The 20,986-nt window shown below is 47.1% G+C and overlaps 1 protein-coding gene across 3 annotated transcripts in view; it reads right to left on the reverse strand.

The window, feature by feature from the left end:
• Positions 1 to 20,986, reverse strand: part of LOC106577124 (attractin-like protein 1) — a 355,235-nt gene that overhangs the window by 268,052 nt on the left and 66,197 nt on the right. For all 3 annotated transcript variants that reach the window (XM_014154875.2, XM_014154874.2, XM_014154877.2), the window contains exons 8-12: positions 19,075 to 19,330; positions 17,447 to 17,630; positions 12,416 to 12,570; positions 831 to 915; positions 456 to 667 (exon numbers count right to left, since the gene is read on the reverse strand). In XM_014154875.2, coding sequence (XP_014010350.1) covers positions 456 to 667; positions 831 to 915; positions 12,416 to 12,570; positions 17,447 to 17,630; positions 19,075 to 19,330 — 892 coding nt within the window. The remainder of the gene's footprint in view (positions 1 to 455; positions 668 to 830; positions 916 to 12,415; positions 12,571 to 17,446; positions 17,631 to 19,074; positions 19,331 to 20,986) is intronic.

The following is a 20,986-nucleotide window of genomic DNA, read 5'->3' on the forward strand; positions in this document are numbered from 1 at the left end:
CCTGAACAGCTTCTACCCCCAAGCCATTAGACTTCTAAATGCCATGTTATTTTCTACTCCCTGTATATAGCCATGTTATTTATAGTCATTAAGTGCATTTATTATTCACTATGTATTTATTCCTCGTGTCACTATTTCTATTTTATCTTTAACTCTGCATTGTTGGGAAATGATCCATAAGTAAGTATTTCACTGTTAGTCTACAAATGTTGTCTACGAAGCATGTGACAAATAAAATTAGATTTTGATTTGAACTACCAGAGAGGGAGGCGAAATCATCCCTCCCCATGAGAAATATACAGATTAAAAACATGTGAACACATATCCAGGTGTGGATGGAATCATCGTGGAGGCTACAAACTTTAGTAAATTGTTGCCATCCTAATTTCCAAGGTAAGTATTGCTAGGTATGTAAACTCAAAATGGTGACGAGGGCAATGTCATACAACACGTACTGGTGCGTGGAGGGCAGAAGGGAACAGCCACGCTGCCGTTGGCATGGCTGGTGTCCCAGGGGACACAGTGGTCCCTAAGCCAGACACAGCGGATGCCAGGGCCGGCGTTGGCACAGCGCTGCTCCTCACTGAAGGCCTGGCAGCTGGGAGGGGTGTAGACCAGCACGTCATTCAGCAGCACACCAGAGAAACCTCCAAACACATACATAGACCTGGGGAGAGAACACAACACAGAGATTAGGCCGGACGGAAATACTCAGAGTACATACACATCATTACCAGGGAACACTGAGGAAACTGATGAAAGAAAACTGAGATAAAAAACTACAAATACCAAGTAACGGAGGGGCAATATACTGGATGCAAGTGACTGACCCATTGCTGACGACAGAGGTGTGGCCAAAGCGGTTGACGTCACGGTGGAGATCTGGTCTGGGCAGGACTTTCCATTCATCACAAGCTGAAAAAAAACATGCACATAGAGATCAGGCTACAGGTTTGGTATCAGTAGGAACATTTGACATATAAGAAGTACTTTTCAAAAACTTGTGTAGGGTCAAGCACTCAACCGCTATACCAAGAAATTATACCGCCACTGTGACCCGCCACACCCTGCTCATACTATCACCCAAGCAACCGTGACTGAAAACCCCCAGGAGCCCAGAATGAGCTGTATATTTAAGGCCTCTAATGCTCTGTAGCCTGGTAATCTGAGCTCCTTGGCATTTGTTCTCTGCAGCCCGCCCAATCTGCCAGGCTCTCTCTGTTACATGCTTTTTAATTCAGCAATTAACCCAGCTCCAGGTCCATTACCTAGCAACAGGGGAGAAGTGTTCCTTTCCTGTGTTCCTTTCTTGCCTGGATTTCATTTCAGTATGCCTGTACCATACCACATACTGAAAAACAGAACAGCACCGGGACTGGGAACACCCCCCCCCCCGCACTCTTGCGCGTGCACACACACACACATACACACACACACACACACACACACACACCAATGGAAGTGTCAACTCTGAATTATTAAGGCGTATGAGAATCCTGTGGACATAGAAGCTGTGGAACCAAAGGAAACAGTGGAGAATGGCCTGTATGAATATCATGGTCCCCCTGGCTCTGTATAATGGCTGTAGGACTGGGTGTACTGTACCAAGCCCAGGTGTGATTAACACTGTGTGTGTGAGCATACCAGAGCACTAGGGGCCATAACCTACACACAGGGCTGTCATAAACAACTAACCGCAGCTAGAAAAGATACCTATACGATTGGAATATAAAAAAAATTATATATATATCATTCAAGTTTAATCCACTGCAGCTGCTATTTGGCAATCCTAGGGTGGTGGTGGTGGGCACACAGGGTCTCAATGGTAGTTTGATTACCAATCTCCTAGGACCATGGTCATGAACTGCACTGAACCATGGGTAGGCTACAACGAGTATACCTGGAGCAGCTCTGACAACACAGCCCAGAAAGTAGCGAGACAATTTTTCCGTCTGTGATTATCTACCAATCGTCTCAAAACGAATTTAGCCTCCCCAGGGCGAACAAATAACAGAGAAAACACTCTAGTCGGCAAAGTCGATTTCTTCTCTTTGTCAATATCACCAGGCAAATCATGTTAAATTGAGACAGCACAACGTTCAGTTTTCCCACTGTTAGTGGGATCCTAGGAGAGGATAAACGTCAACCTCTTTACAAAGCGTTTTTGAATTGTTTATTATGTAGCTGCCTCTGAATAGGACTTGATAAACAAGTTTATTAATCTATTGATCTTGTTTGTTGGGGATACCACACTGAACAGAGTAATGGCTCAGAGCGATCACAATCCTGTGCTTTACCGTTTCATTTTACAATTCTCTGATGCTTTACAGGCCACACGTCAACTCTTGCAAAATGTAAATGTGGAATTTACACAGATATAAACTGTTCCTGGGCGTTAAGTGTGCAGCCAGGTTGCAAACGACCACACTCAGTGCATGGCTAATTGTGATATTGCTGTTTAAAGGGAAAGACAAGTCAACAACACCAGTCCAGATCAGAAGGAGCTTTCATCACATCCTAAAGACCAAAGTGTTTTCTGCCAGGGACATGGTGTAGTCACCCTGATGAGCTCTCTCAGCCAGTCAGACTCAGACCCACACTACTTTCTTATCAAATGAAATTGTACTCATCGCATACACAGTTTACAGGAGGTATTAAAGGTGCAGCAAAATGTCGATGTGCTAGCTGCCTCAACAATGCAGTACATTCATCAATATCAATAATAAGTGTCAAATCAAAATAAGATAAGAGATGTGCGTAGGTGATCCAGTGGTTAAAGGGACAGACCAAAATAAGCATTTGTGACATCCGCCCCATCACCAGTAGTTCCATTGGAATCCTGACTTTGGCACCATCTAAGGCCTAATACCTATTGTGAAGCCTGGAGCTAGAGTAAATCCATAACCCAGACATGCACTGACAGCCAGCCAAATACGGCTCCCCACCATCTGATGTGTACTGGAGATTAATGATTTTGCAGGATCCTTGCCTTTATATTGAAACTCCCTGATACTCATCACAACGCTCCTCCCCCCCCCATTTCATTTCCTCCCAGGATATTGGCAGAAGAACCATGAATAATGAACAGGGAGAAAGGGGGAGATGACAGGGGAATCAGCAGACAAAATCGTCAGCACACCATCTTGAAGGGGAAATCAAACCTAATTTAAATGGAAGACTTAAAGGAACATTGCACCCAAAAACTATATTTTGGTATTTGTTTCATTAGTCCATTGTTGATATAGTCCCAAAATGTTCTGCATGTCAACAATCAAGTTTTCAAGATATGTAACTTTCATTTTGATGCAAAATGCAGTATTATATGATGCAAAATACATCATACCAGCTGTATTTCTGTACTTTGAAAGTTGAATATCGTGAAAACCTGATTGCTGACATGCAAAACATTTTGGGACTATATCAACAATGGACTAATGAAAAAAATACCAAAGATTATATTGCAGCACCAGAAAATTAACAGGGCACTCTTGTTGAAGACGTCACTGCCAGTTGCCTTTCAGAGGGTAGGGGGTGGTGGGGGGACAAAACATTTTTAATTAGAGTTCATTTCCCCCAAATCTAATTAGAATTATGAGGATGGGGTGATGACGGGAGAAAAGAATTAAACCCAAATTAAAACTGCCTTGTGTCGACCTGAATTTAATCTCTCGCAGAAGAAAAGCACAAAAAGCTAATAACGCTCTCCCCCTCCAAGGTTAGCAGAGAGAAACAAAAACAAATTAGCGCTTAAAAGCGTCTCAGCATGAGTGGCGGAGCCGCCAGAGAGAGAGCAGCAGAGTAATGCCTCTTCCACAGGTGGAACTAATTAATTAGCTCACAGAGAGAGGAGCAGAGAGGAGAGGAAGTCCTATCAGTCCATTAACTACTGAATGAGACTTCCTTGAAACTGGTGAAACCTGTTGACACTTGCAGTGCTGAAACATCTCATGTACTAGTAGGCTACAACGTCTTTCATCAGCACTCGAGTAAAAAGCATCACTCACCAGTGATGGGTTATGATCTGGGTTCAGGCATGTTTTCTAAACAAAATGCCAAACATTACTGTAATGTTTGGCGTGAACAGGTTCGCGAAAATGCTTTCCACGAACCTGTTCACGCCAAACTCAGGAAAAAAAAGAAGCGGCTCTTTTTCAGGACCCTGTCTATCAAAGATAATTCGTAAAAATCCAAATAACTTCACAGATCTTCATTGTAAAGGGTTTAAACACTGTTTCCCATGCTTGTTCACCGTCGTTAAGACACTAACAGCTTACAGACGGTAGGCAATTAAGGTCACAGTTATGAAAACTAAGGACACTAAAGAGGCCTGTCTACTGACTCTGAAAAACACCAAAAGAAAGATGCCCAGGGTCCCTGCTCATCTACGTGAAAGTGCCTAAGGAATGCTGCAAGGAGGCATGAGGACTGCAGATGTGGCCAGGGCAATAAATTGCAATGTCTGTACTGTGAGACGCCTAAGACAGCGCTTCAGGGACACAGGACGGACAGCTGATCTTCCTCGCAGTGGCAGACCACGTGTAACAACACCTGCACAGGATCGGTACATCCGAACATCATACCTGCGGGACAGGTACAGGATGGCAACAAAAACAGTCCGAGTTACACCAGGAACGCACAATCCCTCCATCAGTGCTCAAACTGTCCGCAATAGGCTGAGAGAGGCTGGACTGAGGGCTTGTAGGCCTGTTGTAAGGCAGGTCCTCACCAGACATCACTGGCAACAACGTCGCCTATGGGCAGAAACCCACCGTCGCTGGACCAGACAGGACTGGCGAAAAGTGCCCTTCACTGACGAGTCGTGGTTTTGTCTCACCAGGGGTGATGGTCGGACTCGCGTTATCGTTGAAGGAATGAGCGTTACACCGAGGCCTGTACTCTCAAGCGGGATCGATTTGGAGGTGGAGGGTCCGTCATGGTCTGGGGCAGTGTGTCACAGCATCATCGGACTGAGCTTGTTGTCATTGCAGGCAATCTCAACGCTGTGCGTTACAGGGAAGACATTCTCCTCCCTTATGTGGTACCCTTCCTGCAGGCTCATCCTGACATGACCCTCCAGCATGACAATGCCACCAGCCATACTGCTCATTCTGTGCAAGATTTCCTGCAAGACAGGAATGTCAGTGTTCTGCCATGGCCAGCGAAGAGCCTGGATCTCAATCCCATTGAGTACGTCTGGGACCTGTTGGATCGGAGGGTGAGGGCTAGGGCCATTTCCCCACAGAAATGTCCGGGAACTTGCAGGTGCCTCGGTGGAAGAGTGGGGTAACATCTCACAGCAAGAACTGGCAAATCTGGTGCAGTCCATGAGGAGGAGATGCACTGCAGTACTTAATGCAGCTGGTGGCCACACCAGATACTGACTGTTACGTTTGATTTTGACCCCCCCTTTGTTCAGGGACACATTATTCAATTTCTGTTAGTCAGAAGTCTGTGGTCTGTGGAACTTGTTCAGTTTATGTCTCAGTTGTTGAATCTTGTTCATACAAATATTTACACGTTAAGTTTTTGAAAATAAATGCAGTTGACAGTGAGAGGACGTTTATTTTTTTGCTGAGTTTAGAAGAAGCTGATGATGGAGATGTTTCATTATAAAGCAAAATGAACAGAGTCAACAATGTCCAGTGACAACCCAGTACTCTAGGGCCTATAATGAATGACAGGTTTCTGTGAGGCTGGCCCTTTAGACATGCCAAGCAGACATATCTGGCCAAACACTGGCTTGTATACCAGAGCACCAATCACAGCGAGTGGTCTTGCCTGGGCTTCAGTGTAGAGTCTACATCACACTCCCCAAGCCAAGCATCAGTCTAGCTACCACCTTGAACATAAAACAATCTATCGCTTCCAGATTATAGAAGTGACATTGGACATTTTATCCCTTGGAGTGGCCTACTCAGGGTGATTGGACTGGCTATTTAGCTGAATAACAATGAGAGTGAAGCAGTGACCTTCCATGACTGCATGAGAAGGCTTGGAAGCTATAGAGTCAAGTTTTTCAACTTTCTTCAAAAATCTAATCTGGATCCTAACTAGAAAATAAACGTTCCCCTTTAATGGATTTTCTTTCTTTGAAACTAAACATTGAGTCTCTGTCCATCTCCATCTGACTCTCAATTCAATTTAAAGGCATTATTGGCATGGGAAACATATATTAACATTGCCAAAGCAGGTGAAGTAGATAATAAACAAAAGTGAAATAAATAATAAAAATGAACAGTAAACATTACACTCAAAAGTTCCAAAACAATAAAAGACATTTTCAAATGTAAATTATGTGCAAAGTACAAAATGTAAAAAATAAACAAACATAAATATGGGGTGTATTTACAATGGTGTTTGTTCTTCACTGGTTGACCTTAACTTGTGGCAACAGGTCACAAATCTTGCTGCTGTGATGGCGCACTGTGGTATTTCACCCAATAGATATTGGAGTTTATCAAAATTGGATGTGTTTTTGAATTCTTTGTGGGTCTGTGTAATCTGAGGGAAACATGTGTCTCTAATATGGTCATACATTTGGCAGGAGGTTAGGAAGTGCAGCTCAGTTTCCACCTCATTTTTGTGGACAGTGTGCACATAGCCTGTCTTCTCTTGAGAGCCAGGTCTGCCTACAGCGGCCTTTTTCCAATGGTTAGGCTATGCTCACTGAGTCTGTACATAGTCAAAGCTTTCCTGAAGTTTGGGTCAGTCACAGTGGTCAGGTATTCTGCCACTGTGTACTCTCTGTTTAGAGCCAAACAGCATTCTAGTTTGCTCAGTTTTTTTGTTAATTCTTTCCAATGTGTCAAGAAATTATCTTTTTGTTTTCTCATGATTTGGTTGTGTTTAATTGTGTTGCTGTCCTGGGGCTCTGTGGGGTGCGTTTGTGAACAGAGCCCCTCGACCAGCTTGCTTAGGGGACTCTTCTCCATCGCTCTGTAGAGGATTGCTTTGTTATGGAAGGTTTGGGAATCGCTTCCTTTAGGAGATTGCAGAATTGAACGGCTCTTTTCTGGATTTTGATTATTATCGGGTATCGGCCTAATTCTGCTCTGTATGCATTATTTGGTGTTTTACGTTGTACACAGAGGATATTTTTGCAGAATTCTGCATGCAGTCTCAATTTGGTGTTTGTCCCATTTCATGAATTCTTGCTTGGTGAGCAGACCCCAGACCTCACAACCATAAAGGGCAATGGGTTCTATAACTGATTCAAGTATTTTTAGCCAGATCCTAATTGGTATGTCGAAATTTATGTTCCTTTTGATGGCATAGAAGACCCTTCTTGCCTTGTCGCTCAGATCGTTCACAGCTTTGTGGAAGTTACCTGTGGCGCTGATGTTTAGGCTGAGGTAAGTATAGTTTGTGTGCTCTAGGGCAACGGTGTCTAGACTGAATTTGTATTTGTGGTCCTAGGTCTGTCACGGCCCAGGTCTGACAGGTCTGACAGAATCTGAGCAGAAGATCTAGTTGCTGCTGTAGGCCCTCCTTGGTTGGGGAAAGAAGCACCAGATCATCAGCAAACAGTAGATATTTGACTTCATAATCTAGTAGGGTGAGGCCAGGTGCTGCAGACTGTTCTAGTGCCCTCGCCAATTCGTTGATATACATGTTGAAGAGGGTAGGGCTCAAGCTGCATCCCTGTCTCAACCCATGACCCTGTGGAAAGAAATGTGTGTGTATTTTAACAGCACACTTGTTCGTGTACATGGATTTTAGAATGTTGTATGTTTTTCCCCCAACACCATTTTCTATCAATTTGTATAGCAAACCCTCATGCCAAATGGAGTCAAATGCTTTTTTGAAATCAACAAAGCATGAGAAGACTAGCTTTGTTTTGGTTTATTTGTTTGTCAATTAGAGTGTGCAGGATGAATACGTGGTCTGTCGTTCGGTAATTTGGTAAAAAGCCGATCTGACATTTGCTCAGTACATTGTTTTCACTGAGGAAATATGAGTCTGCTGTTAATGATAATGCAGAGGATTTTCCCAAGGTTGCTGTTGACGCATATCCCACGCTAGTTATTGGGGTCAAATTTGTCTACACTTTTGTGGATTGGAAGATGCCAGAGCTAAGGATGATGTTAAACAGTTTAAGTATAGCCATTTGTAATCTGTATATTTTATCATCATTTCATTGAGGATACCATCAACACCACAGGTCTTTTGGGGTTGGAGGGTTTGTATTTTGTCCTGTAGTTTCATTCAATGTAATTGGAAAATCCAGTGGGTTCTGGTAGTCTTTAATAGTTGATACTAAGATTTGTATTTGATCATGTAAACTCAGCAAAAAAAGAAACGTCCCTTTTTCCAGGACCCTATCTTTCAAAGATAATTCGTAAAAAATCCAAATAACTTCACAGATCTTCATTCTAAAGGGTTTAAACACTGTTCCCATGCTTGTTCAATGAACCATAAACAATTAATGAACATGCACTTGTGGAACGGTCGTTAAGACACTAACAGCTTACAGACGGTAGGCAATTAAGGTCACAGTTATGAAAACGTAGGACACAAAAGGGCAATAAATTGCAATGTCCGTACTGTGAGACACCTAAAACAGCGCTACAGGGAAACAGGGCAGACAGCTGACCGTCCTCGCCGTGGCAGACCACGTGTAACACCTGCACCAGATCGGTACATCCGAACATCACACCTGTGGGACAGGTACAGCATGGCAACAACAACTGCCCGATTTACACCAGGAATGCGCAATCCCTCCATCAGTGCTCAGACTGTCCGCAATAGGCTGAGAGAGGCTGGACTGAGGGCTTGTAGTTCTGTTGTAAGACATGTTCTAAACAGACATCACCGGCAACAACGTCGCCTATGGGCACAAACCCATCGTCGCTGGACCAGACATGACTGGTGAAAAGTGCTCTTCACTGACGAGTCACGGTTTTGTCTCCCCAGGGTGATGGTTGGATTCGTGTTTATCGTCGAAGGAATGAGCGTTACACCGAGGCCTGTACTCTGAAGCGGGATCGATTTGGAGGTGGAGGGTCCATCATGGTCTGGGGGCGGTGTGTCACAGCATCATCGGACTGAGATTGTTGTCATTGCAGGCAATCTCAACGCTGTGCTTTACAGGGAAGACATCCTCCTCCCTTATGTGGTACCCTTCCTGTAGGCTCATCTTGACATGACCCTCCAGCATGACAATGCCACCAGCCATACTGCTCGATCTGTGTGTGATTTCTTGCAAGACAGGAATGTCAGTGTTCTGCCATGGCCAGCGAAGAGCCTGGATCTCAATCCCATTGAGCACGTCTGGGACCTGTTGGATCGGAGGGTGAGGGCTAGGGCCATTCCTCCCAGAAATGTCCGGGATCTTGCAGGTGCCTTGGTGGAAGAGTGGGGTAACATCTCACAGCAAGAACTGGCCAATCTGGTGCAGTCCATGAGGAGGAGATGCACTGCAGTACTTAATGCAGCTTGGTGGCCACACCAGATACTGACTGTTACTTTTGATTTTGACCCCCCCTTTGTTCAGGGACACATTATTCCATTTCTGTTAGTCACATGTCTGTGGAACTTGTTCAGTTCATACAAATATTTACACACGCTAAGTTTGCTGAAAATAAACACAGTTGACAGTGAGAGGATGTTTATTTTTTTGCTGAGTTTATATGTTTTTTGCTGTTTGTTCTTTGTTATAGGGCCAAAAAGATTGGATAGATAAACACTAAACAAACAACGCGAAGAGTTAACAATTTTCCCCAGAAGTGGATAAAGTCTATGGATTCTTCAATTACATTGAGCTGATTTCTGACGTGCTGTTCCTTCTTTTTCCGTAGTCTCTACCTCCCTCCCTTTTGTTCCCCAGACTTCCTGCATCCCTCCCCCCCTCCCTGTATCCCACCCTCCCTCCTTACCTCCCTCCCTTCCTGCATCACACCCTCCATCCTTGCCTGCCTGCCTGCCTCCCACCCTCCCTCCTTGCATCACACCCTCCCTCCTTGCCTGCCTCCCTCCCTGCATCCCACCCTCCCTGCCTGCCTGCCGCCCTTCCGGCATCACACCCTCCCTCCCTTCATCACTCCCTGCCTGCATCACCCCCTGCCTTCCTTCCTTCCCTCTCTGTCCTCAGCATGTCCTGTAATGCCCCTGCAGAGTCACTGTATTCAAAACAAAAATTCAAATAAGATCAGACGCCATCTGGCCAGCTCCCATTCTATAGCGCTCTATGGGGCGTTAATGATCCCCACTGTATTACTGAAAGGTGATCTGTTACTCACATCAGATCTCATGTAAAAAACCCAGGGGGTCCAAAAACACACACAGGAAGGAACACACATAGCTCTAAACCTTTAGTACTAACTCCAAATACAAGAGCAAAAAAACTTTCCCGGAGTAATGAAGTCTATTATGAGTTACGACTACCTTTGGTTTATGACTAGTTCCATTTTTCAAATGTAAAGAATGTCTACCGTAACTGTTACAACAGAACGTGATCCTCCATCTCAGGTCTCCGAGGCTGGGTATTCACCCCTAGGGAAAAGATACACTATATATACAAAAAATGTGGACAACCCTTCAAATGAGTGGATTTTGCTATTTCAACCACACCAGTTGCTGACAGATGTATAAAATCGAGCACACAGCCATGCAATCTCCATAGACAAACATTGGCAGTAGAATGGCCTTACTGAAGTGCTCAGTGACATTCAATGTGGCACCGTAATAGGATGTTACCTTTCCAACAAGTCAGTTTGTCAAATTTCTGCCCTGCTAGAGCTGTCCCGGTTAAGTGCTGTTACTGTGAAATATAAACGTCAAGGAGCAACAACGGCTCAGCCACAAAGTGGTAGGCCACACAAGCTCACAGAACGGGATCGCTGAGTGCTGAAGCGCGTAACGCATAAAAATCGCCTGTCCTCAGATGCAACACTCACTACCGAGATCCAAACTACCTCTGGAAGCAACGTCAGCACAATAACTCTTTGTCGGGAGCTTCATGAAATGGGTTTCCATGGCCGAGCAGCCACACACAAGCTTAAGATCACCATGCGCAATGCCAAGCTTCGGCTGGAGTGGTGTAAAGCCACCATTGGACTCTGGAGCAGTGGAAACTCGTTCTCTGGAGTGATGTATCACACTTTGCCATCTGGCAGTCCAACAGACGAATCTGGGTTTGGCGGATACCAAAAGAACGCTACCTGCCCGAATGCATAGTGCCAACTGTAAAATTTGGTGGAGGAGGAATAATGGTTGTGCTGTTTTTCATGGTTCAGACTAGGCCCCTTAGTTCCATTGAAGGGAAATCTTAACACTACAGCATAGAATGACATTCTAGACAATTCTGTGCTTCCAAATTTGGGGAAGGCCCTTTCCTGTTTCAGCATGACAATGCCCCTGTGCACAAAGCGAGATCCATAAAGAAAAGGTTTGTGTCAGAACTTGACTGGCCTGCACAGAGCACCGACCTCAACCCCATTGAACATCTTTGGGATGAATTGGAACGCCGACTGCGAGCCAGGCCTAATTGCCCAGCATCAGTGCCCGACCTCACTAATGCTCGTGGCTGAATGGAAGCAAGTACCCGCAGCAATGTTCCAACATCTAGTGGAAAACCCTCCCAGGAGAGAGGAGGCTGTTATACCAGCAAAGGGGGGACCAACTCCATATGAATGCCAATGATTTTGAAATGAGATGTTCGACGAGCATACTTTTGGTCATGTAGTGTATCTTAGCTTTGCACTTCAACTTGACTTTCATAAAGCCTAGTGCTGCTATATGTTGAGGTCAAAGGTCAGTGAACACACTTTCCCTAGGGCTGCAGAATGTCACCTGTCAGTTCTTCTTTGGTTTCGCACATTGTGTGTCTGTGTGGGCCCAGGCCTGGGAGGCAACTAACAGTGGAAAATGACAAATGACAACTATGGCTTTAGGGGTCAGGGTTCAACCCTGATGGGATTGAGTCGGTGGGTGGGCACACGCTTGTAGCAATGAACATCACATGTATGATGTTTGCAGGGAGGAATATGTGGTATTGTATGGTGGGGGGTTGCTTATACTTATTTAAGTACAGGTAAAGTAGGTAACTTCTATTCCTGTACCATATGCCCGGAGGTTGAAGCTCCTAAGTCATATTTCAAAGCAAAATAAACAGGGTTCAAATATAGTCAGCTCAAAACATAAGGATTGCATCAAACCATCAACAGATGTACTATCCACAGCCTAGCGAGGACCAGATGTACTATGCATAGCCTAGCCAGGACCAGCTGCACCATCACTAGCCTAGCCAGAACCAGCTATACTATCACCAGCCTAGCCAGAACCAGCTGCACCATCACCAGCCTAGCCAGGACCAGCTATACTATCACCAGCCTAGCCAGGACCAACTATACCAACAACACATGAGGAGGATGTGGTTCTTACCCATGAGGTGTGCATGCATATGATTGGTACTTACCCATGTCGTAGGCCAGGAAGTCAGCAGAGAAGCACTTGGCTCCGTTACTGAGGGACGTGTCGTTGTGGGTGTTTCCTCCAAACACCAGCAGAGTCCCACTGCTCAGCACTGCTGTGTGGAGGTACCGCGCCAGACCACTCTCTCTCAGGATCATCCTGTCAACACACACACACACACATCAGCACTGTACTCAGTCACCATGCTAATGTTTTAATGTGTCAATTATGAGAGTGTGTGCGTGTCCATCCCTGGGTGTGGATTACAGCAGTGTGTGGGCCAGTCTGGGTCACATGGCTTATGTAAGGGAACAGTTGGTCTGAAGGTCACTCTCCATAGGCTAGGTCAAATACCCAGACAGACGCCATCAATAATGTGGCACCGTGGACACACACACACACACACACACTAGGGAAACTGTACAGGTATATGTCTGAGCCCAATCTACCACCTCCCTTCCTCTCCTCTGCTAGGGTCAAGGTGCACAGTCCCCACATTCTGCTTAAGAACAGCTGTAATATCACTAGCCTAGCGAGGACCAGCTGTACTATCCACCGCCTAGCCAGGACCAGCAGCCTAGCCAGGACCAGCTGTACTATCCCGAGCCTAGCCAGGACCAGCTGTACTATCCCGAGCCTACCCAGGACCAGCTTGTACTATCCCTAGCCTTGCCAGGACCAGCTTTACTATCCCTGGCCTACCCAGGATCAGCTGCAATATCCCTAGCCTAGCCAGGACCAGCTGCACCATCCCTGGCCTGGCCAGGACCAGCTATACTATTCCTTGCCTAGCTAGGACCAGCTGCACTATCCCTAGCCTAGCCAGGACCAGCTATACTATCCCTAGCCTAGCCAGGACCAGCTATATTATCCCTAGCCTAGCCAGGACCAGCTGCACTATCCCTAGCCAGGACCAGCTGCACTATCCCTAGCCTAGCCAGGACCAGCTGTACTATCCACAGCCTAGCCAGGACCAATAGCCAAGCTAGGATCAGCAGCCTAGCCAGGACCAGATGTACTATCCCGAGCCTAGCCAGGACCCGCTGTACTATGACTAACCAAGCCAGGAACCACTGTACTACCCCTAGCCTAGCCAGGACCAGCTGTACTACCCTTAGCCTAGCCAGGACCAGCTGTACTACCCATTTTACATTTTTTTTTTACATTTTAGTCATTTAGCAGACGCTCTTATCCAGAGCGACTTACAGTAGTGAATGCATACATTTCATTTTCATTTCATACATTTTTTTTTTTCTTCTTTTTGTACTTGGCCCCCCGTGGGAATCGAACCCACAACCCTGGCGTTGCAAACACCATGCTCTACCAACTGAGCTACGGGGAAGGCATGGACCCCTAGGCCAGCTGACCAGCTGTACTACCCCTAGCCTAGCCAGGACCAGCTGTACTGTCCCTAACCTAGCCAGGACCAATAGCCTAGCCAGGACCAGCTGTGCTATCACTAGCCTAGCCAGGACCAGCTGTACTATCCACAGGCTAGCCAGGACCAATAGCCTAGCCAGGACCAGCTATACTATCCCTAGCCTAGCCAGGACCAGCTGCACTATCCCTAGCCAGGACCAGCTGCACTATCCCTAGCCTAGCCAGGACCAGCTGTACTAGCCAGGACCAATAGCCAAGCCAGGATCAGCAGCCTAGCCAGGACCAGCTGTACTATCCAGAGCCTAGCCAGGACCAGCTGTACTATCCCGAGCCTAGCCAGGACCAGCTGTACTATCCCGAGCCTAGCCAGGACCAGCTGTACTATCACTAACCTAGCCAGGACCCGCTGTACTATCACTAACCTAGCCAGGACCAGCTGCACTATTCACAGCCTAGCCAAGACCAATAGCCAAGCCAGGATCAGCAGCCTAGCCAGGACCAGCTGTACTATCCCGAGCATAGCCAGGACCAGCTGTACTATCCCGAGCCTAGCCAGGACCAGCTGTACGATCCCCAGTCTAGCCAGGACCAGCTGTACGATCCCTAGCCTAGCCAGGACCAGCTATACTACCCCAACTGCACTATCCACAGCCTAGCCAGGACCATAAGCCTAGCCAGGACCAGCTGTACTATCCCTAGACTAGCCGGGACCAGATGTACTATCCATAGACTAGCGAGGACCAGCTGCATCATCACTAGCCTAGCCAGGACCAGCTGCACCATCACTAGCCTAGCCAGGACCAGCTGCACCATCACTAGCCTAGCCAGGACCAGCTGCACTACCCCTAGCCTAGCCAGGACCAGCTGTACTATCACTAGCCTAGCCAAGACCAGCTATACTATCACTAGCCTAGCCAGGACCAGCTATACTATCACAGCCAGGACAGCTGCACTATCACTTGCCATGCCAGGACCAGCTGCACTATCACTAGCCTAGCCAGGACCAGCTATACTATCACTAGCCTTGCCAGGACCAGCTATAGTATCACTAGCCTAGCCAGGACCAGCTGCACTATCACTAGCCTAGCCAGGACCAGCTATACTATCACTAGCCTTGCCAGGACCAGCTATACTATCACTAGCCTAGCCAGGACCAGCTATACTATCACTAGCCTTGCCAGGACCAGCTATACTATCACAAGCCTAGCAGTGTGTGTGGGACTATTCCCTCACTTCTACAGCTATGAAACAACTGCTCAGATGAAACAGAAAGTGAGGGAGTGGGGGGGGGGGATAATGAAAGGGTGTACCCTCTGTCACCCATCTGTCTGTCAAGGTTCAGTGGAGGCCACTCCCCTTCTCTCATGTCACCCTTGTCATACAATCTCTGTTTCACTGTAAATCTCTCTCTAATCCTTCCTTAACTTTCCAGCACGTGCTGTATGTTCATGTAGTAGTAGTAGTAATAATAATAATAATAATAATAATGTTGTGCTTATATTTATTATATTTCTCACATGTACAAGTGTGTATTAATGAGACACCCTTGGAGAGTGGGGTCACGGCCAGTTTAGCGCTGTGTGTCTAAATATGTGTACCTCCCAACAATATAGCGCCGTATGTGTACCTCCCAACAATATAGCGCCGTATGTGTACCTCCCAACAATATAGCGCCGTATGTGTACCTCCCAACAATATAGCGCCGTATGTGTACCTCCCAACAATATAACGCCGTATGTGTACCTCCCAACAATATAACGCCGTATGTGTACCTCCCAACAATATAACGCCGTATGTGTACCTCCCAACAATATAACGCCGTATGTGTACCTCACAACAATATAACGCCGTATGTGTACCTCCCAATAATATAATACTGAGTACTGCATTAGTGTGCTTTTTCAATTCGGGCCTTTCAACTACCCAGCAGTGAGCGTCGAGGCACCGTGTCTGAACATAGGCAAGACAAACATCTTCCTGTTAAACATGGCGGCTGACATCTACCTAATATAAGGGATGTGAAAAGTGTCCAAAGCAATTTGCTTTTCCACAAAACATCTGTACACTGAACATCACTAAACAAACCGCAGGGCAATGTTTTCACTTCCAATGGAAACGACAGCCGAAAACATGTTGCCGTGGACGATGGCCATCCACTCGAGAGAATGTCTTGACAGACAGGATCAACCAAAACACACACAGGAATGTCCTGAGTGTGTCTCACACACAGCCCACCCAGTCTACCCACCTGTTATTAGACCGTGCCAGGTCCAATAGAACATCTGTAGCTCCAAACCACTCTTGACCTGTTTGGGCCAGGGGGGAGACTAGTGTGCTCACTGCCTGTCACTACGCTTTTCTTCACTTTCTGTAGGCCCCTCAAGAGTAATTCTCTACATAGATCACTGGGGGTTTCACCATTGAACAGTGTTGTTTTAAACTCATCCTGACAACAAGTAGACTTATAGCAAGTCTAAACTCCAACACAGAGGGAGCAAAGAAATACAGGAAAAGCATTGCCTCGTAACTGGGGAGTTTAGCAAATAAATGCATTATGCTACTGGGGCACTGGGGAAAATATGCTTACTTTACACACCTTTTTCTCAGGGCTGGCAAATTGATACAGCTTGTGAACTCTCAAGTGAATCTGCATCCGCTGATACAAGCACAAACAGTGAGACAGGCAGACAGAGAGACAGGCAAACAGACAGAGAGACAGGCAGAGAGACAGGCAGAGAGACAGGCAGAGAGACAGGCAGAGAGACCGGCAGAGAGACCGGCAGAGAGACAGACAGAGAGACCGGCAGAGAGACAGACAGAGAGACCGGCAGAGACACAGACAGAGAGACCGGCAGAGACACAGACAGAGAGACCGGCAGAGACACAGACAGAGAGACCGGCAGAGACACAGACAGAGAGACACAGACAGAGAGACACAGACAGAGAGACCGGCAGAGACACAGACAGAGAGACTAGCAGAGACACAGACAGAGAGACCGGCAGAGACACAGACAGAGAGACCGGCAGAGACACAGACAGAGAGACCGGCAGAGACACAGACAGAGAGACCGGCAGAGACACAGACAGAGAGACCGGCAGAGACACAGACAGAGAGACCGGCAGAGACACAGACAGAGAGATCGGCAGAGACAGACAGAGAGACCGGCAGAGACACAGACAGAGAGACCGGCAGAGACACAGACAGAGAGACACAGACAGAGAGACACAGACAGAGAGACACAGACAGAGAGACCGGCAGAGACACAGACAGAGAGATCGGCAGAGACACAGACAGAGAGACCGGCAGAGACACAGACAGAGAGACCGGCAGAGACACAGACAGAGAGACCGGCAGAGACACAGACAGAGAGACCGGCAGAGACACAGACAGAGAGATCGGCAGAGACAGACAGAGAGACCGGCAGAGACACAGACAGAGAGACACAGACAGAGAGACACAGACAGAGAGACCGGCAGAGACACAGACAGAGAGACACAGACAGAGAGACACAGACAGAGAGACCGGCAGAGACAGACAGAGAGACCGGCAGAGACAGACAGAGAGACCGGCAGAGACAGACAGAGAGACCGGCAGAGACAGAGTCACAGAGAACCAGGCAGACAGACACTAATATGCCAAGCTAATATTACTCACCAGGTCTGTGTCTGGACCTCATAGCGATACAGCTCGTCCACCAGGCCATACTTGTTGGCAGGCAGGGCCTTGTAGCCCCCGTGGACGTACACGCACCTGCTGGAGCTGTCATAAACACTGCTGTGGCCATAGCCACCCTGGACGATGGCCCCGTTGGTCTCAGGGACCTGCCAGGAGTTTGTCCCTGTGTGACCGAGGCAGAAGAGAAGTGCATCTTAGTGTGAGTAGGCCAACATGAATGGATCAGCTTTGAGACATACAGTAAGGAGAATAAGTGTTCATGCTTGTGAGTGTGTCAAACGAGTGTGTGTATAAAAGGCTGCCTCTGGGAGACAGACCGAGCCAGCGAGAGAGAGCACTGGGATGGCCCACCATGTACTTAAAGTCCCCTTGTGAGAGATGAAGGGAGGGATGGAGAGAGGGGGAGGCCACGGAACATGTGGATACACAGATGTATCCACAACTGGCAGACTCAAGTCCGTCCGAATGAAGAGACTCAAGTCCGTCCGAATGAAGAGACTCAAGTCCGTCCGAATGAAGAGACTCAAGTCCGTCCGAATGAAGAGACTCAAGTCCATCCGAATGTGATGAAATATCACAATATCCAGAGTGCTCTAAATAAAACTAATTACAGGATAAATATTGTTTGATCACACACACAGAGACAGAGACAGACGGAGCGATATGAGGGAGGGGGATGAGGGGAGATGAATGAGTAGAACTCATTAATCATGTATTCTCCCAGACGGTCCGGCCTAGGTGCCACCTACTCTTAATGATGAGAGAGAGAGGTGAGAAGAGAAAAGACAGAGAGGGCGAGACAGCGAGAGAGCGTGCGTGCATGAGGACCACGTTGGAAACACATTTTTTTATTAATACTTGTAAGTGCTATCCTCTGGGTCCACATTACACATTTTATTGTATATGTCTTTTACCCAAATCAATTACATTCAGTCTAGTACCCACTTATTTTACCCTGAGCACTAAGTGTACCCTAGAGTACCCAAGACTGTAATGTTCCAACTCTCTCCACAGGCTTTAATGTGGCTGAACTGGGCTGCAGTGAGCTGTCCTGCTGTAGAGTCTCCTATAGGCTAAAATGCCTTGTAATGCAGGCATTCACCTGATCGTAACGCCTCAAAACACTGTACTGCAGCGCCATCTGCTGGTATGAAAAACCTAGGGGTTCCACAGTGGTCACAAGCTCTGGTCAAAGAACCTTGGCCAACAGCATTCAAGAGGACAACATTAAAGGCTCTGTGAATAGACGGTAGGTGTGTTTACCATCAAAACAATAAGATTATAACAGAGTATTATGCAGGTGTGGGCACACCCAGAGGGCTTTTAATGGAAATAGGAGTGCTGTGGCTAAACATGATAGATCACGGGCCTTCCATTAAGAGATGAGTGACAGCGACACCCAATGATGACCCCAGCAACAATGTTTTCGCCGCTAAGCACCATGAAATGAATATAACGTTGCTGCGGTCATCTATGGTTGTTGCTGTCACTTTGCCTATTTTGGAAGACTCGAAATCTGCCACTGGGTTGTTGGAATGTAAAATCTGAATTCATTCATGTGGATTACTCATCATGGCTGACCCATCCATCTAGCCTGTTGGACCTACTGATGTTGTACTCCTGCACTTTGCTGATGTAGCTGTACACGGGGGAGTAGCCGAAGAGAACCACCATCACCACATCCCCATTGGTCAGTTCAGCCAGGTGGGCGGAGTGACCCTCCACGGCGTAGGGCTGTCCCTGGACCAGGCTGCTGGGGTTCTTCAGGGACCAAGTACGACTAGGGATGTTGAAGACCCACAGCTCGTCTGTCACGTTGCCTGAACCAGCCTCCAGCTTCCCCCCATACATGTAGATGTCGTCCTGAGGAGGGGGGGAAATATCAGAGGCATGAGATGACAGAGGGTTAGGGATTGTGGTTGTATAAAAACACACAACATTAAAGGGGTTTCTATCCGCGACTGCCCTCGACAGAATGTCTGCTCTCTGTGTGTTCAGTATGAAAAGAAGGTGACAAACTGCATTCCCCAGTGTGCATGCCATGCTTGCGCGTGCGTGTGCGTGCGTGCGTGCGTGCGTGTGTGTGTTGGCGTTATTGAGCTGTACGGCCATGAGCTTCTCCAGAGAGTGTATCATCTCTGGACCCCAATCACGACAGAGAGACAGAGACAGAGACAGAGACAGACAGAGACAGAGAGACAGACAGGGTATAGCTGTGAACACCAACAATCATTAAGAAAGACTGCTGTTATAGCCCTCTCAAACCGAGGTCAACTACTGGCTCCTCCCCATACACTGAATCACATGATACTACAGATAACAATCAACTACTTTAACCTGACAGTAACTTTAATATGCTACTAAAACGTTTTCAGGCATCTTGGTACTTCAGCTGTAGGGCTCTAATGCAGCTATAGAATACAGTCATAATTGCTACGGCATCCTGTTTTTAGAGTGCAGACTACTACTGTACTGCAACGCTCCATTTCATGAACATAGAGCAACATACCGTAAAGTACCTAGAGAAGCTCTGCCCACACAGGAACAACTGGAACATCCTAGCACAGGTAACAGTGTTGCTACGCCACAGGGGGCCAATTATACCGCATCCCTGGCCACGAACACATCCACAAGGGACCCAACAGCCTTAACAGCCTCAATGTATTTTCTGTCAAGGAAATCTGGTTCCCTCCTACATTACCTCAGCACGCACTGCCAACCCCAACGGAATCTCTCACACTTATCTCGGAAACCCAGAACTAAAATATTGCGTAATTGCGTCAGTTGCTCAATACAGTTCTGGGGGGAGATGTTAGTTTCAGGCTAGTCTATGGGCCAAATGTCCCCTCCCCTTCCGAAAATCAGGAAGACGAGAGCACCTGTGAAATCAGGATTTGTCCAAATGATTAGTGACAACACAAAAACGGCGTACCGGAACAAGGTTCCTCGTTAGTCATCGCATCCCCAGTCTGTTGACACACGCTATGATACCATTTTTTAACCTGCCTCTGTCCATGACAGATTACTCTCACACATACACTGTCTGAGTCCTGTAGTAGCAGTGGGGCGGGAGAGGAGTGCCCAACACACAGCCCAACACACAGCCCAACACAGGAGGGTTTAACCACCACACCATATCCGGCTACAGGAGGGTTTAACCACCACACCCCATCCGGCTGCAGGAGGGTTTAACCACCACACCCCATCCGGCTGCAGGAGGGTTTAACCACCACACCCCATCCGGCTGCAGGAGGGTTTAACCACCACACCACATCCGGCTGCAGGAGGGTTTAACCACCACACCACCAGCTAAGCAGCAACCCCCACGCTTCAGTTTCCACCACGTGTCCCTCAGATGCTCCACTTCCGACTAAGAGGGAGCTTTTATTGAAGGTGGATTTTTCAGATTTGTGAATACCAAGCAGGGGATATTATATAAACGCTATGATCTGAATGCATGCGTAAAGACGAGCTATTGCTTCTGTCGGTATATTAAAATCAGAAATGGGCGGCCAATGG

The sequence above is a fragment of the Salmo salar genome, chromosome ssa18, assembly GCF_905237065.1.
Source record: "Salmo salar chromosome ssa18, Ssal_v3.1, whole genome shotgun sequence".
NCBI classification, from domain to species: Eukaryota; Metazoa; Chordata; class Actinopteri; order Salmoniformes; family Salmonidae; genus Salmo; species Salmo salar.